Below are 27,918 nucleotides of genomic sequence, written 5' to 3' on the forward strand. Positions count from 1 at the left end.
CTCCTCCAGATATAACTTGAGGTGCCAGTCCTTGCAGAGGGACAGGAATAGGGACTCAGGCTGGCTGAGGGAGAAAGTTTCTCCCCACTCAGAGGATCTAGCTGACAGCAAACGCTTCCCTAGGAAGGCACCCCAGGCAGCTGGCCGAGTGTACTCATATCTGGCTTTTGGTCCCATTCCCCGCAGCCCCTTCCACATTATCAACCCTTTGAGGGCACCGCCTTAGTTCACAGGGTCAAATGAGCCTGACAGTCTCTCTCACAAACCACTTCGGAGGGCCTTCCTTCAAATCTTGCTGCTCTGTCCTACCCACCTTCAGGAAGCCTCTCCAAAGGCACCACAGCCTATAATCCCCAATGCCCCCCTCCAATAAGACTTCTGTACAGAAAGGGACCAGCAGACAGGGAGTGGGCTTGGGGGAACTTTTATTAAGTGATGCTTCTCAGTCTCTTGTCAGGGACCGGGGTGTCTCCACCCACCCAGGTTTTCCCAGCCTTGCTGTCTTAGAGGAGGCAGGGAGCCCGCCCTCCTCTAAGCAGCTTGGAAGCTGGGCTAGCCCTGGGGGAGGAAAAGGGTAGCAGAGCTGCTATCCCTCCCTCACCCCACCCCTGCCCTGTGCTACTAGCCTGAGGGGGAAGGGCTGAGGTGACCCTGGCCCACACCTCCCGCGGCCCTGCTTTTGGGGTTCCGCTCACCACTGTGAGCTATTCATGATCTCTGCCCCCATTTTCCCACATTCACCTCGACACCCCAAAGCTAGCCCATGTTCAGCCCCACCAGCTCTTCAGTCCTGGGGAAGGGCACAGGTACGGAAGCCCATCAGGACAGCAGGCCCCTGACCAGGCAGCTTCAGTGGGCCTCTCCTTTCTACTGCCCACCTGAATGCAGGCCCCAGTCTCGGCTCTCCCCTCCGCTGTGAGCAAAGCCCTCCCTAAATAAACAGTGAAGGGGTGGTGACTGCAGGCTGCACCCCTCGCTTTGCTTACTGGCATCCGGCTCGTCCCAGCATAGCAGCCAAGAGCACAAAGCACAGCCTGCTCCCTACCCTGGAAGCTAGACTAAGGGAGGCAGAAAGCAGAGGTTGGTGTGAGGCCCCTGCAACAGGGAGGAGGGGAGTCCAAGGCTGGCCATGCTACTCAGCACAGGCAGCCCCAGGCCCACCAGGCCCCACTTCTGGAAGAGCCTCTGGCTCCAGAGCTGCCCAGCCCCCACAAAGGGCGATGAAAGGAGGATGGGTGGTCCTTGAGGAGGGGAAGGGTCTGCAGAGAACCACCCAGACATTAGGTGTTACTCAACTCTTCCCCCAGGGCTTGGAGGGTCCAAACTCCTAGCCCCCAACCACCCTGGATCTTGGTGAGGAAGAAGGATCTCTTCTGTTCCTTCCCCTCAGAGGTCTAGAAACCACTCCAATGAGACAGACACCCATGCCTGCCACCTGCCCCTGGGGACAGCAGGGGGTTGAGGCAGGAAGGCTGGCCTGGGACCCACAGGCCTCTCCTGCTCCAAGCACTCTCCTTGCTTTCCTGACATCAGCTTGGCAAGAGGGGACCCCGCCCTCCCCACTGGCTCCTGGGCCCTCCCTGCAGCCTCTGCACAGCTAGGCTTCCTTCCTGTGTGCGTGCGTGAGTCTGCGTGTGGTGGGGTGACTACAAGTGGTGGTCCTGGCTGCCAGGGAGAGCAGGAGAGATCTGGAGTCAGCCCCACTGGAGGGCCTTGGGGGTCAGTCTCAACCAATCTCTTTCCACTGCTTGTAGAAGTCCAGAACATTCTTGATGTCCACGCTGGCGTGGGCAGCGGCCTGCAGGGCTGCCTGTGGAGTAGAGAGAGGAGACATGAGGGGTCCTGGCCTTCTGAACTATAGGACAAGTTGTCCAGGGGCTAGGGAAGGGGTGACAAGAAAAGGATACCTATATGGAGGGTTTGAGGATGGAGTTCACTCCAGTACCTCCTCCCATCCCACCTTGCCCCCCACCTCCCAGCCCATGACCCACCTGCATGGGGCCTGAAAGCATGCTGGGGTTGTCCAGTGGGAGGCCTGTGACAATGGTCACCATGCCACTTGGGTCCTCTTCCCCTGCCCCTTGGGCCAGAGTCAGCTGCTTGCAGCTGTCCAGGATCTTATAGAGAGTCCTGGGGGAGAGGAGAGGGACAATGAGCCAAGAGCCAGCATTAGCATGGCCTGAACACCAGGATCTCTAGGGTGAGCTGGGGGCCAGGAGGCACCTGAGGAGAAAGGAGAGGGACCAGGGAGCCTGGGCAGGGGGTGCTGGAGGCTGGCCCTGGAGGATGTGCTACAGGGACAGGCCCTAGAGACTGAGGACACCAAGCCCAAGCATCTCAGGGCAGAGAGGCTGACCCTTCTGTAGAGGGAGGGGGCTCAGATGCTGGAGCAGCTTCTTGCTCCTTCCCAAGCGACACCTGCAGGAGGCCCTGGGAAGGCTGGGTGGGGGGCCTGCCCTGGCCTGCTCCAGGCAGTGCTCAAGAAGGAGCAAGGGGGGCAGCCTGAAGCTCCAGGAGTGAGGGTGAGATTTTACCAGGCATCTGCATCCTGCCTCTTCAGCTTATGCCGCTCAAAGCTCTTGCCCACTTCTTTCTGGCAGCGAATGTACCTGCAAGGAGACATGAGAGTGGAGGTGAGGGCATACAAAGCCGGCCATTGTTCTGCTCTGGGGGCCCAGTTTTGCAGGAGGGGGTGGGGGCTCCCATCTCTCCCATCACAGGTCGGTTTGAAGCGGCTTCCTGGCCCCTGGGCCCAGCTCGCTTTTCCTCCTGATAAACATCGCTTCTTTGGTTCCTCTCAGGGGACGAGCTGGGAGGGGAGAAGCAGCAAACGCTTTTCAAGTCAGGGGTTCTGGAGACAAGGTCCAAACAAGCAGGCATTGTTGGCTCCCTGATCAGGCGGGGGCAGATGCAGAGGAGGGAGTGGGCCAGCCAGCAGAGAGAAGGGAGCGTTCTCCCTGCTCCCTAAACCACTACCTAGCCCTCTTGTGGCCCCAAAGGCCAGAAGGAGGGGCCTGTGCTGGGTGAGCACCTGCACACACTGCCATCTGCTCATCCCTGGTTGGCCTGAGCCTCCCCACCGCCTCAGCTCCGTGGAAGGTGGGGGCCCTGATCACCTGACCCAACTAGACCAGGAGACCTCCCTCCTGAAAAGGAACCCACAGCCTGGATTGGGGGCTAGAGGAAATCTGCACTCCTCTCCCCAGGGACTGGTGGTCATGTGTCTGTCCAGAGGCGAATGGACAGCAGGTCAATATCCCCTCCACAGGGCCCCTGGCTCCTCTGGTCACCCTCTGTGTCAGCACCTACAGACCTTGACTTCTAATTATCTCTTTGTCTCCCTCCTCAGACAGTTAGCGTATGGTGGGCAGAGTCTGTGAGTGTCTTACTCATCCCAGCAGCTCTAGATCCAGCCAGGTTCACTCACCTGTTTCCTTTTTTAAACTCCGCCTCCAGATAGCGGATCCCATCCCGGGCCCCTGGGTGCTCCTTCTTCAGCAGGTCCAGGCCATCTATCACTAGTGGGCAAAGTGGAGATGGGGAAAGACAACACAGAAAAGCTCGGGCTGCCGTGGCAGAGGCCCGGCAAAAAGTACCTGCCCTCACCCCAGTACGCACTACAGGAAAAGACGGGGCCATGGAACCTTCCAGGGCTCCCGAAGTTCTTCAAACATGACCTTCGACCAGCACTGTACTTCGCAATTCACAAAGTGATTTCACTTCTATATTTTTTCATCTGTTTCTCCCAACTGTCTTGTGAGGCAGGGCTAAGAGGGGCTGTTAAGCTCATTTCACAGAGGAAGTGACTGAGGTTCAGACAGGCTGTACAGCTTGACCAAGGCACTGTGTATAAGCTGGACCCCAAAGAAGGGTCTCTCAATCCCAGAGCCCAGAGTTTCTTTTAGCCACATTCTACCTGTCCCCCGACCTCCCCAATATGCTTACCAGTCCTTGGGATGATGACAATGAAGCGGCCACTGGTGGCCAGCTGGCGGATGACTGGGAGGTGGTGGCAGAGGGCCTGGGTGTCAGGGATGAGGTAGGGAGACATGGCCGACTGGGCCTTGGGCTGCTGCAGGCTGCCCTCCAGCTGGGAAACCTCGAGCTGGTGAGAGAAGGCAGCTGGTGTGGCTGTGGGGGCTGCAGCCTGGGCAGCAGGGGTGGGGCTCAAGGTGCTCTTATGGCCCTCCCCCTCCTGCTAAGGGGCAGAGGACACTACCAATGGCCTTGGGCAAGACGGAAACAGAAACACAGGGTAAGGGAAGGAGAAGGAAGAGACCCAAGTGAAGGCAGTCGGGGGCATTGAGGCTCAGTGAACAATGAGCCGCAGGGCAGGGTCTGTGAGAAACAGAGGGCCACAGGGGACAGAACAGGAAGGCCTGCAGCCGGAGGGTGAGAATCTGCCGGTGGGGTTAAGCAATGAGCAAATCAGGAGGAGAAGGTGCCTTTGGGCCCCCATTTCCTACCTGAAGTCGGAGCTGAGCCATGTCTCTCATTAGCCTGTTCCGCCGAGCTTCCTCCTGTGCCTGTGAGGAACAAGGCAAGTGATAAGCTGGGGGTGAGGAGCTGAGAGTATATACTCTTCCCCAGTGACCAAGAAGACCAAAAGGAACCCCTGGGTCTGAAATAGGCACGGCGTCACATAAAATCACCTCTGTCATTTTTGCTCAACCAGGGGAAAGGAGGCATGGAAGAGAGAACAGTCCTCAGGTGCAATCTGAACTTCCATTACCAACCTACGGAATGAAGGTCACTGTGTCGCAGACACCCTGGGAGAGAAGGAGCCGATGGCATGCACTGGCACCATGCAGGATGCCACCTGGCTGTGCCATCACACTCTCCAGCTAATCGAGCCTCAATCTCTCCTCCTTAACCCCTGGCTGTGTCTCAGGGCTTCTCTCTGCTTGTACTCCCCTCTGGAGGGATACTGCCCAGGCACCCACCCTGGTTTCTCTCACCATCTCCTGGCCAAGTTCTCCCGGATCTGCAGATTCAGCCCAGACCTGAGCACCTCTGAGCTCTGGACCCACACAGCCAACTGCCTCCTCAACAGCCTCATCGGCTCTGCAAAACTGGCCTCGCTCCCTCCAGTGTTCCCCCCTTGGCTGACACCCCACCTTCCACCCCAGTCAGAAAGCTCAGTTTGACTCTTCCCGCTCTCTCAGCCCCAGCAGTTATCAACTTCCAAGTCCTGTCACCACTCAGACCTCTCCACTTCCTCCGCCTCTACTGCTGCAACTCCAGCCCAAGCCGGCATCCCTCCCTTGACTATTGTAACAGCGCCTCACTGATCTGCCTCTGATCCAGTCCATCTTCTCCAGCTGCAGGCAAGGCAGTCTCTCCAAGCCCATCTGATGCCCGTTACACCCCTGCACAGTTTTCCTCTGTCTTCCGGATGAAGTCCGAACTCCTTAATATGGTCTAAAGACCACGTCAGAGGATGGGGACGCTCCCTTGTAAGGCACAGGGAGCCGCTGAAGGCTCCTGACGAGCAAACCGGCATCATCAGAGTGGGGCTTTAATGCTAGTCTGGAACGCATAACCCCATCTGATCTCGAGAACACACTAGACGAACTCAAACTGAGGGACACTCTACCAAGTAACTGGCTGGTGACCTTCGAGGGCGTCCCCAGGTGGCACAGGTAACGTGCTTGGCTGCTAAACAGAGGGTTGAAAGTTCGAGTCCACCCAGAGGTGCCTCCGAGGAAAGTCCTGGTGATCTGCTTCAGACAAGCCAGAGTCCTGCCCTGACGCACGCGGGGCCGGCGGGGTCGGGGCCGGCTGGGTGGCGGCTGGTTTTCCGCACCAGTGCTGATGTCTCGGCTTTCTGCATGATCACCCCCTCCCTGCACAGTCCCGCCCAGCCACCAGGTGTCCCCTTGAGGAAACACTGGTAGGTGAAAAGAAGGAAGGGAGGCAGGAGGCCAAAGCCCGGGGGAGGGCCGCCCCACCCCAGAGGAAGGAGAGAGGATCCCAGCACCACCAGGAAGAACAGCCAGGAGCCAGCACATCCTCTGGACCCCGGATCCTACGTGGAGCAGCTCCTGGGCCCAGGAGAGAGAGAGATGTAACCCTGAGGGCAGCAGAGACTCAGCAGCAGGAGACGGTGGGGTGGGCTTCCCGGCCCTCGGAGGGAGGGCAGAGGCCGAGGACCAGGAGAGGTGTGCCTGCGTGCGCGGTTAGGAAGACGCTGTCCTGATGGAAGAACTGCATCCTGAGTGTTTCTGAGCCTGAACTGTAACTGTTACTTCCCTCATAAACCCCGTAATTGTGAGTATTGTCTGCAAGTTCTGTGTGCCCACTGCAATGGATTATGGAAGCCGGCAGAGACGCGGAGAGCACCGCTGGAGGGACGGTTGGTGTGAGAACTGGTAAAGACGGTGGAGAGAGGAGGCATGTCTGATCTCACAGGAATCAGCCTTGGGCTGTTGATCTTGGTTCTCCTTCCCCCTCCTGAAGTCACAGGAGATCAGACACCAGCCCCATGCCATTTTTACACTGGATAAGAAATTTCCCTTCTTCTCACTGCAGAAATCAAACCCCTAAGTCTTCCTTTTAGGCTAAAACTGTACTTCTGAAACCCCATGTAGGTCACCGCAGGGAACCAGTGCAGGTGAGGGGGAGTCCAGAAGAGGCTCCGACAGCACAGGCCAGCAGACAGACAGATTGATCTGCACGCTCCCCAGGGACGACAGTGACTTTCAGAGGTCCTATCAGGATACTCTGGTCTCTGAACTGGGCAGACACTGGAGCCCCAGAGAGTAGGTGCAGTGGCTCCTGGTGCCCACTTGGCCCGCTTAGAAAAGCCAGGACAAGGACCCAGGTCTGTCCAACTGCAGACCTTCTATGCTTCCTCATCAATAAAATGAAAATCCCAGCACCCACCTCACAGGGTTGCTGCGAGGGTTAAATGAGATGTCACAAGGAAGGCAGGCTTTGCATACAGAAGGCTCTCATTAAATGACCAGAGATGGCTAACAACTACTATTGACGTTCTCTGTTCTCGGGGAGGGGGATCAGGCCCTTGGGGCAGAAGCCTGTGACTTGGGCAGAGCAGGAGGCAGGCCCAGTAGGCAACATGGCCTACATCTGCCTTGGCCTGTGGTATCCGGCACCACATGAGAGAGGCTTTCAGGTGCCCCCTGCCCCCAGGAGCCTTCAGGAGCTGTAGGCTAGAGGAAATGCCTGCAAAAACACTCATGTTTTTGAAGCTGTGTGACTTCCCCATATTATTTTTGTAGCCCCGTGTTTTTTACCCAATGAAACAGGAATAAAAGCCTTAACGCAAAAAGTTTTTAACAAAATGTGATTATAAGACAGCAAGGAAGGGCATTTCCGGGGAGCTGGGGGAAAGGAAGGCCGTACGGGAGGGTACTGGCTTGGAATGAAGAAATCCTGAGGCTTGCTGGGACACGTGGGCTGTGCTTCCCGTGCCAGACAGTGACACCCCAAATGTACTGGTGCCACTCAGCCCAGGGAAGACAGCACGCCCAGGATCAAACAGGCCACACTGTGGAACCCAGAATGCTGCTCACAAAGTATCAGCCCCACAAGAGAAAAGACTGTCTTGTTCACTGCTATAACCCTGGTCCCTAGAATACCAACATGTCTGATACAGAGCAGACTCTCGATAAATATCTGTAGAATGAATGACTGAATGAAAAAGAGGTAACAAAGGCCATCTCCTACTCTTGGGGTCTTGGCGGGATTAAGACTTTTAATGGGGTGGCAGGGTACCTGCATGTAGCCTAACACCAAGATCCCTCCACTCCCTTCCATTCCTCAGTCTTCATCCGTCATAAAGGGAGAGAAACATTTGCCGAGCACACACCTCCGTAAGACAATGTGCAAGGTACCCTACGTGCACTATCATTCACTCCACCTTCACAAAGACCCCTAAAGTTGCTTCGGTTATTCCCACGTAACTGATGACAAAGCAAGCTTCACAGGCTAGGAGGTGACAGAGACGGTCCTCAAAGCCAGGTCAGTCTGGACGCAGGCTCTGTGCCACCTGCCCTGCCAGCCCCATCCCTTCGTCTCCTTCCAGGCCTCCTCTCCCACCGCCCTGGTTTTCCCAACCCCTCTCTCAGTCCCAGCCTCTGACCCTGGTTTCTCAGCAGGCCCCAGGGGAGCAGAGCTGATGGGAAGGGAGGGCCTGACTCACCATCCGGAACTGGGCCTGGGCCTGTTGCAGCAGGCTCTCCTGCTCGGACTGCGCGATGCTGACGAAGATGCCGACCTCTGGGTTGAACTGTAGGATGCCGCCCTGTAGGCGAGCCACAAAGTGGCCAAAGCTGCGGATGCAGCAGACACGTACCACCGACTGTGGGAGACACAGAGACACGTGCCTGACCCAGCTGCGCAGGCCCAGCGGGGCTCTGCCCCTCTTGCCTCCCTGTCCCCAGCCTGCTCAGCAACAAGGGCTCCTCGGAAAGGCTTGTGGCCTGCGGGGAGTGGGGAAGAGCAGCACTGAGCCCAGAGCTTCTCTAGTTGCCAGAAAAGGAGTGCGCAAGCAGGGCAAGAAGACACCTAGGTTGGTTAGGGAACCAGGCTCAGAGCTGGGTGCTAATGCCAGTTCTCACCTCTGGGTCTCAGCTCCTCAGGTGTAAAATGAGGGGACTGGACTAGATCAACATTTTCAACTAATTTTTTGGGTCAGCAAAACCGTTCTTTCCCCTCCAAACAAAACCTTACCTAGAATCCTAAAATACAAAACAGACTAAAGCCAAGCTGATCTGGCTGCCAAGGGAGCAGTGGTCTGTGTGTGTCTGGGGGGAGCAGGGGGCTGGGGCTGGCAGCCCCATCCTGCTGGGCTTCTCTCTGCAACCGCAGATAGCCTGTATGGGGACAGATTCAAGGGTGAAAGTGACGGGAGTAAGTGGGCAGCATGTTCCCTTCCAGCTCTTTCTATGATTGTTTGACATTCAGTTCAGAGAAGGCCGGGCCCAGAGCAGAAAAGAGACTGATGGAAGACTTCAAAGTCCTAAAGACTGATGTGCTCCATCCTCTACAGAAGCTGGAGAACAGGAACGAGCAGGTGTTCTACAACAGAAGCCACCGACAGCAGGCCTCTGGACGGACATCCTGCTAATGCGAGGGGAGTGCTAAGATGGGGCTCACTGTAGCATAGCCTGTAGCCCAAAGACTCTCCCTGTCTGGACAGGTGGTACACCCTGTCCCCCAGCCCTGAGCCCTCTGCTTTGCTACAGTGTATGATTGACAAGCAGAGAGCATCATGACAAATGAAGTCCTCACCTCCTCTAAGGCGGTGAGCAGGGGCCGATCGGTGTCAAAGTTAAAGCGTCTGTGGGCAGCCCGGAGGGGAGGCAGGTTGCGGAGCGCCATGTCCTCTGGCAGCAGCAGGGAAGCGGGCAGGTCGGGCAGCTCACAGCCTTCAAGAAGATCCTGGACCTCAGGGCACAGAGCCAGGCCTGGGAGAGAAAGCACACATCAGACCACCTGCCAGGGGGGCCTCCAGCCAGAGGCACACAGGCCTTGTGCTTTGGGAATTCCCAGGCTGAAGAGACAGTACATACACCTAGGGCAGAAAGTGGGAGGAGAGGGAGGGAAGGAGGGGCAGACACACAAGGACCGGTCAGGCCAAGCTCTAGGACACCAGAGCTGAGGGTGAGAGGAGCAGAGCCAGGAGGGAAGAATCAGCACAGCTCAGCCAGGCAGGTCCTGACAGAAGGGACCCCTGCATTGCAGCAGAATCCAGAGTCCTTGGAGTCTCAGAGGTAGGAGAAGGTGGAGTTTTCCAGCTGGAAAGTGGTAGCAGGGATGAGCTCAGGAGGTCAAAGTTGGTACTCAATGACCACAGGCATCAGGATGACACCAAGGACTAGGCCTGGCTTCCAGGTTCCTCTCATTTTGTTCTTGATCACCCCGCTATCCCCCCAGGGAGCATGTTCCCTAGCTGACCAGGCCACCTGCCCAGAGTGGGGCAGTGCTGGGGTGGGAAATCGGAGAGGCCTAGACCACAATGACTGCTGTGTGCTAAGGAGGCTGGGCAGTGAATCCCATTAACCTCCTTACCCAAGGGCTGGGTTACCAGGAGGGGGATGGGCACAGTGGTGCCAAGGAGGGAGAGGAACAGGAAGGGAAGTGCCAGAGACTCACTCACCAGACTCCTGGAGCTCGCCAGCAGCTGGCAACAGATTCAGCAACACAGACAGACGGTTCCACAAACTTTGGGAGCTCTAGGAAGATAGAGGGAAAGGGGGCTTCAGCCAGGGATAGTGCTGAAGGGCTACAGTGAGCAAGAAAGTGCTATGCTTGGACAATTTGAGGCTACAGTCAGAGGCTTTGGAGGGATGTGACAGAAAAATTAACAAAAGAGGCCAAGGGGCTCATGGAGTACTTGGAAAACAAGAGCTGGTCCCTTGAGGAATGAGGAAGGGGACAACAAAGCCTTGGTGAACATGACATGAGGCAGCTGGATGCTTCCTGTCAAGGAGGCAGTGAGGCTCCAGGAAGGACTTTCTGGATCTTGGGAAAAGCTAGTGTTGGAGGAGGTGGTGTCTACTGGAACTTTTTCTTTCAGCTCTCTTGGGACACGACCCAGCATTTTCATCCTTACCACACCTCCCTCAATGACTAATAATGACTGAGTAACTAGTTGTCACAGCACATAAACACACACCCAAGGGTGTGCCTGACCCTGACTCAAACACTCTTGCTGGGGAAGAGGAAGACTACAGGGAAGAGCGTTTTCATGGAGGTCAGGCATGCTGATGGAATAAAAGAATACTCTAAATAAAAGCCTCAAGGACCCAGAGGCTCAGGATTGAGGCTCTGAACCTGGGAAGGAAAGGGCTGCCATCACACCCACCTGGCCTCTGCGGCAGCCAGCCTCTCAGACACCAGACTCGCTCCTGGCTAATGACTCTTCTTTAGCTGCTCCCCAGCCTAGGACACCTTGACAACCCTTGTCTGAAGATCTGACCATTTCTAGATGCCACCTCTTCTGTCACCATCCTCTACTCAACAGCCTCTCCCTTCTCTGGATTCTCTGGCATCACAGTCCGTACTATCGCGTTTAGCCCTCAAACACATACGCTTCCCTCACTCATTCCACATTACTCATAACAGCAGGCATTATGTCTGGTGTTGGGGACACAAAGCACGACTTCCCGCCTGCTTACTGTTCCCAGGCCACAAGAGCTCTATTCCAGCCCAGGCCACAGGCTCTCTGAGGGCAAAGCTCATGCCTAACCTTTCTCTTGTAAAAGCAGAAGGGCCCAGGCACAGTGGGTGCTCAGCAATTCTTCCTGTCTTGCTGAGATGGTCTGAGGCAATTCCAAGCTCCTCTTGACTGACCCCCTCCTCTGACCCCCTGGGACCTGACAAAGGACGGTGGGGGTGGAGTGACACACCTGCGCACATACGATGATGAGGTCGGGGTTGGTTCGCAGCCAGTCCAGGAAGACTTTCACGGCAGAGAGCAGACCTTCAGCCATCAGGACCTGCAGCTTTTCCTGGGTGCTGCGCTCATTCCGACACGAGTGTCCACTGGATTCACTCTCCTCTGACTCAGAGCCCTCCTCAGAGGCTGGTGGGTGAGTGGCAGAGAAAAAACTGAGATGAACGACTAATAGGCGCTTGGTGACAGGCCCCAGTTCTGTGGAAGAAGCCTGCCCCAGCCCTGCCTGGACTCTTCTGCACAATTCTGTTACATGAGAGATGGGGGAATTCACTTACAGACCCTTGCCCAATTTTTCCAGGCCCACTAACTGGCTGCTTTTAAACCAAGAACCTCGTGCCTTTTAAATATGCTTCTTTCAGACACAAGCTAATTTATGAAGCTGGTCTACAGCTATTGATGCAATCAATATTTATGAAGTGCCTACTCTGTGCTGGAAGGCAAGGCAGACAGTCGGAGGGGAGCTGCAAGGGAGGAGGTGAAAAAAGGGTCCAGAGTTAAAGGAACTACTTTCAACTCCCAGTTCTTCTACGTTGCAGGTTATGACACTGGGCAGGGCACTTCACCTCTCTGAGCACCAGCATCTCATTTCTTTCATCGTTCAGCTATTTAACATTTCCTAAGCCCCGGCCATGTGTCAGGCACTGTGTCAGGTACCAGAGGTACAGCAACAGATGGGACAGACAAGTCAACAGACAACTACACTGGAGTGGAAAAAGAGAAGTACCAAAGGCTACAGCCCACAGGAAGGATGAAGTGACTTTCAACCTAAAAACTAGACGGCAAGTGAATTAGCCAAATGCCAGGCTTGGGACAAGGGGAAAAAAATGTGCCATCCAGAGGGAGCACCACATCCCAAAGCATGGAGGTAAAGAACACCATTCAGAACAGGGATGGTAACATTTCCACGCCAAGACCGCTGTGAAACTTAAGTGAGACAGCACCTTAACAAAGTTCAGCCTCGTGCCTGGCGGAGACCAAGCTGAACAAACGCCTGCTGCTACTCAACTGCCACTCCCTTAGTGGGGAAGGTCCTCAGGAGTTGAGTCTCTTTCTAATCTACCTGCCCTGGTCGGGGCTGGTTTTTCCAGCTTCCAGGAGCCCTGGAGGGACCCAGGGTGGCACTAGGGGAGGAAGCTGCTATTGCAGTTGTTACGTGGTCAGGAAAGCCCCAAATCCAGGCAGCAGGGTGGAGTGGCAGAGACATAAGTCCAAGGCCCCGCATGACCAAGAAATGGGCTGGGAGCTGGGAACAAGGCACTGAGCAGAAGGGGTCCTCAGGGTAAAAACCTCAAGGGTAGAAATGAGAGGTCACTTGCAGAGCACAGTGGCCTCCCTCAGGTGAGTGCCCCTGGCATGGAGGTGTGGACCAGAGCAGGATGACAACGGGAGGCCCACATACCTGGCTCTGAGGGCTTGCCCACACCCCCGTTGACACAGGGCCTGCAGCCAGCCAAGTCGTGAGGTTCAGTGGGGGGCTGGAGGAGCAGGCTGCTGAAGGTGGGGGCCAGCCGGAAGCAGCGCTTGGTCTGAAACATTTGGGTGGACATGGCTTGGAGATTGCTGGCCATGCTGGCCTCACTGGGGCCCAGTGGACCATTGAGGGACTCAGGAGCCTCTGAGTTGGCCCGCAGGGGCTCCAGGGCTGGGGAACGTGCCCCCTCCTCGTCCTCTATATCTTCCAAGTCTGATCGGGACTCCTGGCTGTTCATTTCCGAGTCTGTCTCAGCATCAAAAGCCGTTCCTCCACCTTCAAGACTCTTGTCTGAGCCGCTGTCTGAGCCCTCGCTGGCCCGGGCCGAGTCATGGCTTGAGTCCGATTCAAAGCCTTCACTCAGGTCACTGTCGTCGCCAGCTCTGGGCGGGTGGCGGCGGCGGCGCAGGCAAGAGAGACGGGAGATCTTACGGCTCTTTCTGACCTTGCCCACTTGAGGTGCTGCCGGAGGTGGCTCAGGCCCTGGCTCCTCCTCTTTTTCCAGTGACTCCGTGGACTCTGGCTCATCTGTGGAAGAAGAAGGTCAGGTGTAGCCTAGGGAAAAAGCGGAGCCGGAAAGCTGGAAAGGGCTCTCCAGCGATGCCTCCGCCCCTCCCCCGTAAGTCTCACGTTCCCCTTCCGTGACCCGCACGCCCCACACCAACCCTCCCAGTCACAGCCTCCCCATTCCCGCACCCGTGCCGTCGCTCTGGAATGCCGGCACGGGGTTCTCGCCTTCTTCCAGCTCAGCCTGCAGCCGGATGTTGACGTGATTGACGAGGTGGGAGAACAGGGCCAGCGTGAAGGCGATGGCTGCACTGTACTGCTTGGATCCTAAAGCCAGGAAGGCCAGGCGTTAGGGGCCCAGGCCTGACGAGGGGCAGGCACCATCAATTCCAACCCATCTCACCTGCTCTCAACCCTTCGAGGACCGAACTACCTCTCAAAGCTACTCCTAGGGAAGAAAGATTTCCCAGGTCTCTACACCATTATCCCTCCTGTCACCTAGAACGTGCCCGGCCACACTGCGCTCCCTCATATAAGCACATCCTCTCATCCCACCTCGTCCTCCCTGGCTGTGATGCCCCCATGCGGGCTCTTGCCCATGTCCCAGGCACCTCCACATCTAGCCCTACCCCTCCTTCCTCCCAACCTGGTGCTCCAGACTCCTCCGCCAGAAAGGCTTCCAGAACTGCCTACCTGCCCCAACAAGGTCTGAATTCTGTGTGGATCATCAGCTAAGTGTCCATACCCTTGACTCTGCCTGCGACCTGGCTGAGGGTGTGTGTGTCTGGGGCAGGGCAGCAGGAAGGCAGGCTGCCTTTGCTCATTCCCCAGATACTCCTTTAGGACAGGGCTTCTTGCCCCTCACCCTTCTACCACCAAGCAGTGACCCAGGTGATGAAGGAAGGGGCTGCTTATGGAAGGAAATTTATGAATGAGGAACTGCAGAAAAGGCCAGTGAAGATCCCAGAAGTCAGTTGGGAGGAAAGAGAGACGTGAGGGGGGCTACCTGCTCTCTTCAAGCTGTGCACGCCCATAAGGCAGATGATGACCATTTGAAAGATGAGCAGGTCCGGGAGAAAAGCATAGCCGCTCTCATACTCCTCCTCATCCTCACTGGCCAGGCTGAGGCTGGGTGAGGAGGGCAGGTAGAAGAGACAGAGGTTGAAGTCCTCCAGGACCGACTGGCAAAGTGATGTTAGCTCTGAATCCACCGAGCTGTAGAAGGGCAGGAGTAACAGGGGAAATCAGGGACAGGGCTGGGGAGGGGAAAAGTTGGCAACAGAGATTCAGAGAGAACCAAGGGGTCCTGCAAGGGAGACTTGAGAGACAGCAGCAGGGGACAGTGCTGGACTGATTTTCAAAGCAGACAAAACAACAAGAGGGCTTCCCACTCAGCCACATCTTCATTCAACATCTATTAAGCACCCATTTTGTGCCAGAGGGTCAGCTGCCTGGAGGTGGAGGATGTGCACAGAATTATTGGAAAAAGAACGAGGGCTGACAACAAAGGACTAACTGGGTAGAGAAGTTCCAACTGAGAAGCAGAATTCAACAGTCCAGTCCCTTCCCTACAAACCCCCTTCTGTAAAGAAGCCATCCTAGACAGGGCTCAGGACTCAGTTCCTGCTTATGCTCACCTGCTCTTGGGCTGCAGGAGACTCTGTAGATACATAAAGTTCACCAGTAACCTCTTAATGTCTTTACATCTGAAATGAGAAGAGCCCAAGGTAGATGTTCAATGGCTCCAGACTCCCTATGGCCCTTCTGTACCAACAGCAGAAAGACCGTGGCTCTCCCCAGACCCCGCTCACCGCTTCTTGCTTGGTGAGAGTTTCCGAGTCTCACACTTCTTCAGCTGATGGTACATTTTGGCTGCCTTGTCATACAGCCGCTTAAGGTTCCCATAGGCCCCCTCAAAGGACACCTCCGACTGGATGCTGAAGGAGTTACAGAGGTAAACTGTTGAGTCTTAGCAGGGGCAGAGGTGGAGAGGGGAAAGGTCATTCGTCAGAGCTTTAGGGAATGATGTTACTAGTAAACGCTCATAAAACCAGGTCCCGTCAAGTTGACTCAAACTCACCGCAACCCCATGTGTGTCAGAGTAGAGCTGTGATCCATAGGGTTTACAATGGCTGCTTTTTTTCACATGTAAATTGCCAGGGCTTTCTTCCAAGGTGCCTCTGGGTGGACTCAAACCTCCAACTTTTTGGTTAGCAGCTGAGCATGTTAACTGATGGCACTACCCAGGGACTCCAGTAAATACTAGTAAACATAGGCTGCCCTCGTCTCACCTTCCACCTCAAACTGAAAGACTCACGAGCTATCCTCCTTTTCTGATAAAATACACACACACATACAACTTCTTCCGGATTCATCAGAGTAAAGACGCCTTAATCTCCCCTCTATCTATACGTGGGACACTTGATACTGCGGTATGTTACAAATTTAACTTAGTTATTGTTGTTAGCTGCTGTCAAGTCAGCTTTGACTCTTGGCGACCTCACGTATAACAGAATGAAACATCGTCCAGTCCCGGGCCAACAGGTTATACACCTGGTCGTCATATTTAAAATAAACATAGTCTGCACTGATCCAGAATAGATGAGGCACCCCAAAAGCAAATACCTTGCTGAAACAGGGACTAGGTTTCCTTGACCAGGTGAACCAAGGATCACGGCACACGGAACTGCACAGAATTATGAAAATGACTCTCATGTTTGGCCACTTAAGCTATGAAGATCGACACATTCCCTTTGCTTGGAAGCCCAGCTCACTACACAGCCTCTTCTGAGAATGACTGGGCTTCTCGGGTAGACTTCAGCCCCGATACGGTGACAGCGCAGTTTTTCAGTTTTCCTGGCACTTTATTCTCACCGTAACATAACCACTGCATTCTATCAGCCTCGTGCATTTCGTTATGTTGACTTACTACCCTAAGCCTACTCAGCTTTGTGGGCACTAACAAAATTGGTTTTTATTCCGAGGGTCAGGCCCTAAGAAGCAGTAATACACCCTGCCTGCTAACCTGGCCCCCCGTGCTGTATTATCTATCAAGAGATCGAAGCTCTCTGTTCTACCTCCCAGGTCGTTGTGTAGTGCCTGGGGATTTAAAAGCTTGCAAGCGGCTATCCGATGCACAACAATTGGTCTCTATTCGCCTGGACCAACAGAGGAAGGAGGAGATGGAATGTGTGGCTGATTGCTTCCATGAACAACTGTCTCTTCTGCCATGAGACCAGAAGAACTGGATGGTGCCCAGCTACCACTGCTGAACTTTTTGATCAAAGATTCCATAGAAGAATCCTGATCAAAAGGGGGAAAATGTAGAACAGAATTTCAAATTCTCATGGACTCCAGACTTTCTGGAGCCATTGGAGGCTGGATAAACTATTGCCCTGAGATAATCTTTAAAACTTAAACCAAAACTATCCCTTGAAGTCTTCCTAAAACCAAACAATAGTTTAGTTTAACTAGCAAAAAAAAGTCTGCCCTGAGAATTATGCTCTTTTAAGAACTATCTATACAAGATCAAACTGACAACAGCAGCTCAAAAGATTAGATAGGAACTTTAGGGTGCAGTGAGTTTATGTTAATGGTGAAAGAACAACTCAGAAAAGGAGAGAACAGTTGTACAACTCAGAGAATGTAATCAGGTGTCTGAATTGTACATGTAGAAATGGCTGAATTGGTGTACGTTCTGCTGTGCGTATTCTCAATTAAGAACAACAAAATAAAATTAAAAAAAAGAAAGAGACAGAGACTGAAGCTCTATTAATTCTGAGGTTCTTATAACAGGCCACTTTAGTTAATATTTTATCAAACTTATTCCCTTCTTCAGGAAGACAGCAGCCCTGTATTTTGCATAAGATAGTGGAAAGCTATTATAGCTAAGTGCCTATAAATCCATCTGGCTCAGAGGCGAAGGAATCCTCAATTTTCCCTTTCCTGTTTCATTCTCAGCCAGGAACTAGAGAAGGGAGGAACAGAAGAGAGAAAGCAAAGCCAGGCTGGCAAAGAGTCAGCTTATACTCACCAGCGTAGGTAGCAGTACATGGCTTCCACATTGTAGTACTTGCTGCCTGCAAGGGTGCCCAGCTGATTGAAGGGCATTCCTGGCGAGAAAGAGAAGTTGCGCAGTCTGAGGCCGTACTACTCAGGCCAAACAGCCAGGCCCAACCAATGCTAAGCATCAGTGAGCTTGTGGAGAGAAGAGCTGGTCTCCAGGTGACACTAGTGTCTCATGTGATTAGTGGCTTAATTTTGTCCCTCCAGGAGATTCCTGATCTCTTCTCACTTCCTATCAGTCTATTCCTGCCTGGCCCATCAGGGGTTACCGGCACTGAAGGGGTGCCATTTCTTTGGCTCTTTTAAGGTGATGGGACTCCATGGAGCCCTCTCCTCCATCTTCCCAGCTCAGTTTCTCACCTGAGTTCTCCTTCCTACACGCTAATCCCCATCTCTTCCAGCAATGGAGCCAAAGTGTGATCTTATTTTTCTAGAGAGACCTCAGGGACAGGGAAGCCACCATCTTCTCTCTTCCTTCTCTTCTGCCTCCCTCCTTCTTAATTCAAGACTTTCCCATTTCTCTGCCCCTTCTACCATCTTCTGAGTGTGTGTAGCAAGGGGGAGAATGCATGACAAAGGTGAAGTGAGAGAGCTAAGGGTGGGGAGGAACTAGGGGAAAGTAAGGATGACCTGCCTGCCATCTCAACAATATTGTCTTCCTCTTGGAAAATGCTACTTGGTTGGGAGGCCCAAGTGGGGGTCCACTTACCAATCTGGGGAGCTACTGACAGGGCTTGGTAGTAAAATCTCTCAGCTAGCAGCTCAGTGTCTACACCAGCTAATTCATTCTGATATCGTGCTGCAAGAGAGAAGGGAGGGAAGGGAAACGTGATGACTCTGGGTTTCAGAAAACCTCCCCTCATCTGGGAGTCCACTCTGAGGAGCTGTAATAAGAGCCTGGGAGGAAGATACCTGAGCTAGGAGGCAGGTTGCTTGGGTCTCTGGCACAGTCTTAAATCTGCATGACTATGGGCAAATTGTTCAACTCTCTCTTCCTTGCTGGTAGGTTCAAAATGTAAAGAATATTTAGTGTTTGTAAGATAACAGGCTCTTCTTGATTCTCTCTTCCCAGTGGAGGGGAGTTGCAGCATATATAATAGCTTGGAAAGACCTCTGCTCTTTGGTTCTGGAGTGCAACTGCTCGATTCTAGAGGGAAGACATTAACTAATGACACTCTGGTCAGTCTAGTCTTATGAGGGGTGGGCTGGGGGCAGGGAGAGAAGCAGCCTTGGGTCACTAAGAGATAATGTACCCAGCAGCCACACATGAGGAACCTCTGTCTGCCAGAAGCAGGGACCCAGGGGCCATAAAACAAGAGAGTACTCTTCCATTCTTAAAAACATTTGTCAAGCAGGTAAGTCCTCCCTGAGGTCTCACTTTAACGCCTCTCCTGCTAAAGCTCCTACTCATACAGGAGTGCAGAAAGAGAAAAGAAAATCCCAAGTAAGGAGAAGACATCCAGTTCAAATCGTCCTCATCTGCTACTGCAACAGCTGGCATCCTGACTTTGGTATTGTCCTTCTTCCCATATGCACTGCTCCTCTCTGACTCATGAAGGGCAATGAAAAGAAGGGATCGTTAGAAGCAGACTGAAGGGAAAAGTTATGAGAGAGGCCAAGTGACTGCTCCTGCGCTCCAATCACATAAACGGAGGTAGACAATGGAAGCAGTTGGGGCTTGCTCTGTTGTCCAAAAGAGAGAGAAGGAAAGATGCAGATTCTTACACAAGTCCCCCAGGTACACTAGACATCGGTGGCACGCCATCTGTGCCCAGTCCATCTCCTTCCCTGAGGCAGACACTGGCTTCTTGCATCCTGAGAGAGAAACAAAGAAAGAGACTTAGGAGCCCGTTCCTTTGCCCCCTACCTGTGGGAAACACCTTTCCTATGTGGAGACAGGAGACTGAGAATCCAGGTTCAGCCTTGGAACACTGTCTCATGGAGCAGAAAGGACACACATCCAGGACATAGGTAGGGACACAGAGGCTACAGATGGGATTCATTCACAGGACAGGAAGAAACTGGAAAAGGAGAGCCAGGGCCCTCAACCTAGGACAGCTCTCTGGGGGAAGGTCATCATGGGAAGGCTTCCAGAAAGTAGACGGATATGAGGCTGAAGTGTTAGGAAGGTCACAGGTGTCTTGGAGAAGCAACCCATATAAAGATAAATGGTTGAGGCAAAGATGGGAAACTAACTTGGCAGGAAGAACAGAATCTGAATGAGGCCAAGGCAAATACTCCTGGCCTCTGCCTAGCGGAGGAGGTCCATGGAAAAGAAGAAGGTGCAAGGAGGGTCTGCCCGTGAAGGAGACAAGGGGAGCCTGCCTTGCCCAAGGAGTCTGGTGGTGGTCACACCCAAATATGCCTGAACTCTCATCTCTCCTTTCACCCACATCTTTCAGTTCAGACAGCTTGAGCTCTTCAGGTGGCAGTTTTCCCAAGTCCCAATACTCTTCTAAGTTTTTTTTTTTTTAATTGTGCTTTAGATGAAGGTTTACAGAGCAAATTAGTTTCTCATTAAACAATAATGTTTTGTGACATTGGTTGCCAACCCTGCAACGTGTCAACACTCTCCCCTTGACCTTGGGTTTCCCTTTCCCATTCGCCCAGCTTTCCTGTCCCTCCTGCTTTCTCGTCCTTGCCCCTGGGCTGATGAGTCTATTTAGTCTCGTATACATTGTTGAGCTACATGTATTACTGTTTGTTTTATGGGCCTGTCTAATCTTTGGCTGAAGGGTGAACCTTAGGAGTGACTTTAGTACTGAGTTATAAGGGTGTCCCGGGGCCATACTCTCAAGGTTTCTCCAGTCTCTGTGAGGCCAGTAAGTCTGGTCTTTTTTTGTAAGTTAGAATTTTGTTCTACCTTTTTCTCCAGCGCTGTCTGGGACTTTGCATTGTGATCCCTGTCAGAGCAGTTGATGGCAGTAGCCGGGCACTATCTAGTTGTACTGGGCTCAGTTTGGTGGAGGCAATGGTAGTTGTGGCCCATTAGTTCTCTGGACTAATCTTTCCCTTGTATCTTTGGTTTTCTTCATTCTCCCTTGCTCCAGACAGGGTAGGACCAGTGGAATATCTCAGATGGCCACTCACAAGCTTTTAAGACCCTGGATGCTACTCACCAAAGTAGGATGTAGAACATTTTCTTTATAAATTATGTTATGCCAATTGAGTGAGATGTCCCCGGTGCTCTAAGTTTTTTACAGTATTAACTTAATTAATCCTCACAGCAGCCCCAGGAAATAGTATTATCACTCTCATTTTACAGTTGAGAAAAACAAGGTCACACAGTGGTAAGCGGCAGAGCCAGGATTCAGAAGGAAGTCTGGTTTCAGAGACCTTCCTCCTAACCGCTCCACCATGTAGCCTCTCTCCTGGTTGTGCAGCTCCCATTCCGAAAAGCCCTTCCTGGGGTTCGCTACAGAGACACCTCTGAGCTGGCTGAATGGAGAAAGCACCAATGAAGATATGACTAACAGGGAGGAGGGAGGGAAAAAAGGGGGATCAAAGAAAGCGTTTGGGGGAATTAGCTGTTTGAGTTAAGGGGTCTTAACCTTATTTTCAAGCTGCTGACCCCTCTGGTCATCTGGTAAAGCCTATGGACACTATCTCAGAATAATATTTTGCTTTGAAATACTGTTTTTAAATGCAAAGTATACATAGGAATACAAAGAAAACCAATTACGTTGAGGAACAGTAAACCAAGTATTGTCTTAAATGTCTGCTAGAGCAACGTATGTGCTTATTAACGCATTAAATAATGATCTAATTGCAGCCAATGTCACGAAACAATACGTATATAAATTTTTGAATGAGAAATAAACTTGTCCTGTAAACTTTCACCTGAAGTACAATAAAATTAAAAAAAAAAAAAAAGATCTAGTGGAGGATCTAATAACTACTGGTAGTCCCAGACTTACAACGTATTCAAGTTACAGCAAACTGCACTTACAACCGTCCATTTTTCTTTAACATCTTACTGTGAATAATCTGTTGCAGCGCATAATTTGCTGATATTATCACTCACAGATGTTCAATTCTATGATTCACTGTTCAAAACACTGCTGGCTTCATCAAGATACTGATAATAAAAGGCAATAGTAATAACTTAAAAAAATGAGATATTCAACTTACATTAGAACCAACTTATGACTGAGTCATCGGAAAGGGACCCTGTCCCAAGTCGGGGACTACCCGTTCTGTAATTTCAAGGTGGCACTGAGTGTAAAATATATTTCAAGGTATCTCTAATGAGCAGAATGTGATATGAAAATATCAATGATTCTATTACTGACAAAGTGACAGGTCTGCTAATATGACTACAGTTATTAGTTACATTTATAATTAACTTCTCAGAGGTTAGTAAAATTACAATTTTTCTCCATCCAAGTTACTGGATGCTTTGAATCCTATTCACAGAGCCTATGAGGATCCGACGATCCCAGGTATGGAACACCTGCTTTTATAGGCCGCACTGCGGCCACAACGGGGAATGCCCCCAGAAGCAGATGCTTGCCTTTGGACCAGAGAATGCTGCCATGGTGGTGACAAGGATGCAACCTCCATCTCCGACCCAGAATGTTGCGTCCTGGTAAGGGTAAGCACATGGGGTGAGAAGATGGAAGAGGTAGAAAGCAAGAGTTGGGGGAAGAGCCTCTAAATGTGGCCAGACTAAAGAGAAAACTACCATCTAGAAAAGGAGGTAAAACTATAGCTGCCATTTCCTCAGTTGGCAGAGAAGGGGTTTGTACTTAGACAAGGTTTATAATTTTCCCAACATTTCAAAAAATTTCAATATGTCCATCGAATACTGAGAAACAAGCTCTAAAGTGAAAAGAAACAGTGCTGGCCAAATTCAACTGAGAAGAGAGCTGGGGGAAAAGAAATGCTCTTAATACCATCTTCCAGAGCCAGATCTACTCTAGATCATTCTGTCCCTCCCCTGAGCCCACGTCGGTCCACAATCATGGAGCAAGGGAGGCTCTCTCTTTCCTTAAGATCTTTACTCTAACAGCAAATGCTTGTTTGGATAAGTGAGAACTCCATGAACCATTCGTACGTCTCGCTAGAACATTCTCTGCCTGGCTGGGTCACAAGCTACACAAACCCTGAGGGATGAGAAGGCCAGAGGTGGAGGCATGTGACTCTGTTCCTCAAGTACACCTTTCAGATTTCACTGACCTATGAGGGGGTCGGTGACATGCGTCCAGTCGATGCAGCATTGCAGTTCAAGCTGGTAGTGGGACTGGATATAAAGAAGGAGATGCTGGTAGAAGCCAATACCAGCAACCAGGTGTGTTCTGTAGGCACATTCCAAGGTGCTCCTGCTGTGGATGTGCTAGAGATTGGGAAAGGGAAGGGGATGGCTAAGCAACAGGCACAGAGTACCACTCTCCTCTCCCATTCTGTCCATCTCATTGAGGAAATAAACTTACAGCCACCTTAACGCTAGAATTTCACCCACATCTCCTCTCACTCAGGCGTTACCCCCACACCCTCAGATCGACCTCTCTGCTCTCCCCTCTGGGACCAGGCTCCCTTCCTTCTCCAGTGCTAATCAAGACTGCCTCCCTGCCTCCTTCCTGCCATCTCATCCTTGGCTTCTCTATCTCTGACCGTCCTCTGGCCCGCTTTCTAGCTGTCTCTTCCATCCTTAGCTTCCCCTCTTTAGACAAGTTCCTTCCCAAGTTCTAGAACCTTCTCTTACCTTTTTGTTAGTCTTGATAAGCTGGATAACTTCATAATATACCTTTCTCCATAGCAGCTCTTCAGCCTTCCTCCCGTAGTCCACTGGGTGCAGGAACATAAGCTTGACGCAGAGCTCACGCAGCCTGGGAGGGTGTAGAGAAGCATGAAAGAGACTGTCCATCCCTTGGTGGGGACACAAGGACCGAAGGCAAGGAGGCTTCTGCCAATACATCCACCAATGAATCAATGGGCCTCCCAAAAGACACCAAAGGGTCAATATGATCCAGGATAACAGAAGTTCAAGAAAGCAGTGGGAGCCCCAAAAGATAGAGGCAGGAAGCAACAAAAATTTTAATAATCTTCATTTTCTTCCCCTGTACCTTTCTATCCTTTTTATCCCCTTTCTTTCCCTTCATTATGTAGTATGGCCAACTCCCGCAACTCAACTGCTATTCTTGTAGTACCAGTCTATTAGATGTAGAAGTGGCAGATGGATTGAGGGATGCCATCACCCCTCCTAGAAAGGCCAGAGACTTTACAGCCCATCCTGATACCACAAGGTCACGAAGTAAGAGAACAACACCTGACAGGGTTTCGGGTGGAAAGTGGCAGGGAAACAATAAGGATCTGGTGGGGAGGGGGTTTAGAGTCTCCGGCTTACTTGTTCCTCAGGCTAATGTTCTCTGGTTTGAACACTTCTTGATAAGCAGTTTTGTTGCAAAGGATGAGGTCAAGTCGATGCACAGCCTCCACCACAGCCCTGCAGGGAAAGACAAGCAAACAGCCCCCGAGACATATGCATGGTACACAGGACACCGGGATGCTGCTTCTAGAGGAAAAGCTAAAGAATTAGGGGTGAGGAAACCAGGAGAAGGTGGCAGGCTGAGCTCTGTACAAAACAAGATGAACACAGTCTCCATCCTGATCTGGCAGCCTCCCACCCTCCCACCCCTCCCGGCCCTGGAGATGAAGGCAGTACTCTAACATTCAGTGAACAGAGGCCAGAGATATGCTAAATACCCTGCCCCCCAACAGTAGCAGCCATCCACAACAAAGAATTACCTGGCCCAAACGTCAACAGTGTCAAGGAAGAGAAACTATGTAACACCCTCCCCCATAGAAAGAGCACAGGCTGTGATGTCAGGCAGAAAATCCAGGGATTGAACCCTGGCCGTGTCTTACTAACTCTGTGACTTTGGGCAAATTACCTAAACTCTTTAAGCCTTAGTTACCACATCAATAAAAATGGAAATAATAGCAGCTATCTCAGAGGACTGTTGTGAAGATAGAATAAAATAATTTATATACCACACTGGTATACCATAGGCATCCAATAAATGATGGCGGAATGAGTAAATCATTATTACGCACGGGGTTATTATCTGACATAAAGGGAAGGCATCCCTTGTATAAAATTCTGCTTTGAAATAGTGGGGCATGGAAAAGTAGGAGGGGACTCTTGAGTGGCTTATTTGTAAGGTGGACTGTCCATTTCACCACTCAACCTAGTCTGCTGGATTCTACTAAAGGAATTGTTTAGCATACTGTTAAGAGTGAAGGCTCTGGAACCAGATTGCCTGGGTTCAAATCCTGGCTCTACTTCTGTCCAGCTAAGCAGCTAAGTGGTCCTGGGCAAAATACCTAACCTCTTTATCTTTCAGTTCTTCCATCTATAAAATGGGGATAATAGCATCATCTAGCTTGTAAGAATTACATTAGCCAATATACACAAAGCACTCAAAACAGCACCTGGACATAATAAGTGCTCAATAAGTGTTAGTCTCCATCCTTCTAAGGCTCAAGCCCTGAGAAGTAAGTTTGTCATCACAGCAAATAAAAGGCCAAGGAAAGTCTACAATCGAAAGCCAAAAAGTGCCAGAGGTAGGTGACATCTCCAGAAGGGTAAAACCAAGAGCATGATAGGCACCAATAGGTGAATCAGGCACATATGTGGAAATAAAAGCAACCAAAAAACTGGGAGTGATGATTCCCAAAACAAACTAAACTGTGTTCCTGGGCTGGGGCGGCTTAGGTGGAACACCACTAAAAGCTGTCCTGTAAAGGACAAAGTGACCACCAGCACCCAGCTGAGTGAGTGGGACAGTAATCAAGGCCTTCTCACAGGCAATCTGAGAGCTCCGCATTTCTCCAAAAACCTTTTGGGCTGCCTAGAGATGGCAGCCAAACCCTTTTAGCCAGTCTGGCCCTCGGTGCCAGGGATAGCATCTGGCAGCCATCAGTGATTTACTCCATGCCAGCTTAGTCCCCAGGCAGGGCTTCTCGACCTCAATGCCATGGAGAGATCTAAGGTGTTGGTGGTATGTGTTTGTGTTTATGGAGAGGCTCCAGAGCGCTCCTTAGACTTCTCAATCCAAAAATGATTAATAATCACTACTCTAAGAAGTTCCAATTCCAAGATCTCAAATCTGAAAGGGTTCAGCAGTCTTTTCCCCACTCCTCATCAGACCATAAGCTCCTTCCACTAAATTGTTTGTACAGAAACCAGTATTGTGACTCATTCACTACTGTAATCCCAGGCTTAACACGGTGTTAATATTTTTTAAATGCTGAAAAAAGAAATAATTAATTTGCCTAATTAATTGGTGCTTTTATTTGTTTCAGAGCCCTGGTGGTACAATGGTTAAGAGCTCAGGCTGCTAATCAAACCGTCAGCAGTTCGAACCCACCAGCTGCTCCTTGGAAGCCCTATGGGGCAGTTCTACTTTGTCCTGTAGGGTTGCTATGAATCGGAAACAACTGGATGGCAATGGGTTTTCTGGTTTTATCCATTCCAGCATCCCTTCTCCTGTTGCCTTTTGAGTGCTTAAAACATTTCAGAACTTTATTTGAGTAAACAACTAGGTTGTGGGAGTTTCCCAAATTTACTGGAGTGTGAGTGGCAGCTTTATAGTCTAACAAGTTTATCTTGGGCAGAGAAGTCAGATCTTCCTTCGCTAGTTTCCTTCCACCAATCGCCCTTGCTATAATAAATAATAAAAACAGAGACGGGCTACCTCAAATTTCCACACTGCTCAAAGCCAACAACATGCAACTGCAGGTACAAATACCCATGTGCACACATGGAAACCATACGCACAAACACACCAGCTTAAGTCAGCTAAGACCTGTGAAGGTAGTGGCTTGAGAAAGAACTAGATTTGAGAATGACAAGAAAGATGACCACAGCCATCCCTAAAAGCTGGAGACTAGTAAGGAATGTTGCAGACATTGCCCACGCTCTGTCTGACAGGCAGCGCTGACACTCGGCAGCATGACGAGGCACACGTGTCACCCACCCCCAGCTAACTCCTTACTTGCCTGGGGACTGCCCGGGGCAGCCCACAGTGGGAGCCCAGGGGCTGCTGGATTGGATCACCTTTCTATTTTTGGAGCAGCCTATGCTCCCCTCTGCCTTCTGCCTTCTGGCTTACAAAACCAGAGGAGGCAGGATGCCTGCTCAGGGAAGAAAACACAACATGCTCTTGACCCTTTCACTGCCTACATGGGGGCCAAGGCTCTGAAGGTAGTTTCCTCATGCAAACACTCCTGTTCTCTATTGCCTGTGATAAATGAAAACCCCAAGTTCTTCTCCCTAAAAGGGCATAAAACTCACCTCATTCTCTACGCTTCCTCCTATTCTGATCCAGTTCTGGGGTCCATGTTCTAGCTGCCCTACCCCCCAAATCCTCAACCCAGGCTGGGAAAAGCTCATACTGGCCTGCTCCCAACAGAGGCTGAAGGGCGAAGATGTGACTTGAGGAGTGGGTAAACACCGTGGAAATCAGAAACCAGGAATGGAAGCTGCCTGGCAAGGGACTGCAGTCATGAGGCTGGGGGAAAGGCAAGACTCAGGAGTCCCTGAGGGCCCTGAAGTGGGCTCCCATTTCCTAAGAACACCCTGAACCCAAAGTCCTTCATGGCCCTTCCTGTCGAACGCAACTAGCCTTCCAGCCTCTCTGTTCTCATTCAGACTCCCCAAAATTTATAGAGTCATAAATGGCTTCAAGAGCTTGTCCAATCCGAATCGCTCCTTTTAAGGACAAGGAAACCGAGACTCAAGGTCACACAGTCAGAAAACGGCGAAGCAATGACCCGAACCTGGCTTTGAGTCCGGGGCTCTTCCCTGTTAAGTCCGGCCCGCAGGAATCCCCTACAGGGTTCTAAGCACCGTTCCCTTCCGGGTTTTTCTCTATCTGCGGCCCCGCCCTCACCTCTCTAACCCTTCCAGCCCCAATTCCCAGCCTCTTACCACAAACCCGCAAAGCTCAGTGCCCGCCCCAAGTTCACCGCGGAGGGGATGCCTCCACGTGCTTCCCTCCAAACCTCCCACCCACCCAATTCCGCCCTTCAGCTCCATCCCGGTTACGGAGCCCCGCCCCTCCTGCTCCCTCCAAAATTGCACCCTCCTCCCTCGCCCGCCGCCCAGCCCGGCACCTGGCCCCCGCCCGTCCGGGAAGCCCCGCCCCTCGCTGTCCCCCCACTTCCCTCGGCTGCTGCACTCACGCCCCAGCCCCTCTCACCGGTAAAGCCGCTTGGTGTGGAGGACCTTTGCTTCGGGCTCGCTGCTCTCCCCTGTCGGGGGGCCTTGGCTCATGGTGCCCGGGTCCGGGGACGGCTCCCGGTCACAGGCCCCCGCCACCTACCGCTGCCGCTGCCATTGCCATATCCAGCCGTAGCCGCAGCCGCCACCACCGCCGGCCCTGCTCGGCCGCCATCGCTGTGAGGACGCTGCCCGCGACAGCTCCTCCTCCGCCTGTCAAATCTC

General features: G+C 52.0%; 1 protein-coding gene across 3 annotated transcripts; it reads right to left on the reverse strand.

The window, feature by feature from the left end:
- Nucleotides 1-408: 408 nt before the first annotated feature.
- Nucleotides 409-27,891, reverse strand: SMG5 (SMG5 nonsense mediated mRNA decay factor). Of its 3 annotated transcripts, XM_064282714.1 has the most exons (22): nucleotides 27,674-27,890; nucleotides 23,815-23,913; nucleotides 23,173-23,296; nucleotides 22,647-22,803; nucleotides 19,194-19,283; nucleotides 18,178-18,267; nucleotides 17,437-17,515; nucleotides 15,215-15,340; nucleotides 15,041-15,109; nucleotides 14,410-14,618; nucleotides 13,593-13,730; nucleotides 12,825-13,424; nucleotides 11,376-11,551; nucleotides 10,124-10,199; nucleotides 9,256-9,431; nucleotides 8,165-8,323; nucleotides 4,467-4,526; nucleotides 3,946-4,105; nucleotides 3,428-3,518; nucleotides 2,535-2,609; nucleotides 1,992-2,130; nucleotides 1,619-1,810 (listed from the first exon to the last, which is right to left on the reverse strand). In XM_064282714.1, the coding sequence occupies exons 1-22, from the start codon at nucleotides 27,745-27,747 to the stop codon at nucleotides 1,727-1,729; spliced, it is 3,051 nt and encodes a 1,016-aa protein (XP_064138784.1). In that variant the 5' UTR covers nucleotides 27,748-27,890; the 3' UTR covers nucleotides 1,619-1,726. The 3 variants fall into 3 exon arrangements, with proteins under 3 accessions (XP_064138783.1, XP_064138785.1, XP_064138784.1); XM_064282713.1 differs by lacking the exon at nucleotides 1,992-2,130 and having other exon boundaries at nucleotides 409-1,810; nucleotides 27,674-27,891; XM_064282715.1 differs by lacking the exons at nucleotides 1,992-2,130; nucleotides 18,178-18,267; nucleotides 22,647-22,803; ... (1 more) ...; nucleotides 23,815-23,913; nucleotides 27,674-27,890 and having other exon boundaries at nucleotides 409-1,810.
- Nucleotides 27,892-27,918: the final 27 nt, after the last annotated feature.

This window comes from Loxodonta africana, chromosome 3, assembly GCF_030014295.1.
Source record: "Loxodonta africana isolate mLoxAfr1 chromosome 3, mLoxAfr1.hap2, whole genome shotgun sequence".
Lineage (NCBI taxonomy): Eukaryota > Metazoa > Chordata > Mammalia > Proboscidea > Elephantidae > Loxodonta > Loxodonta africana.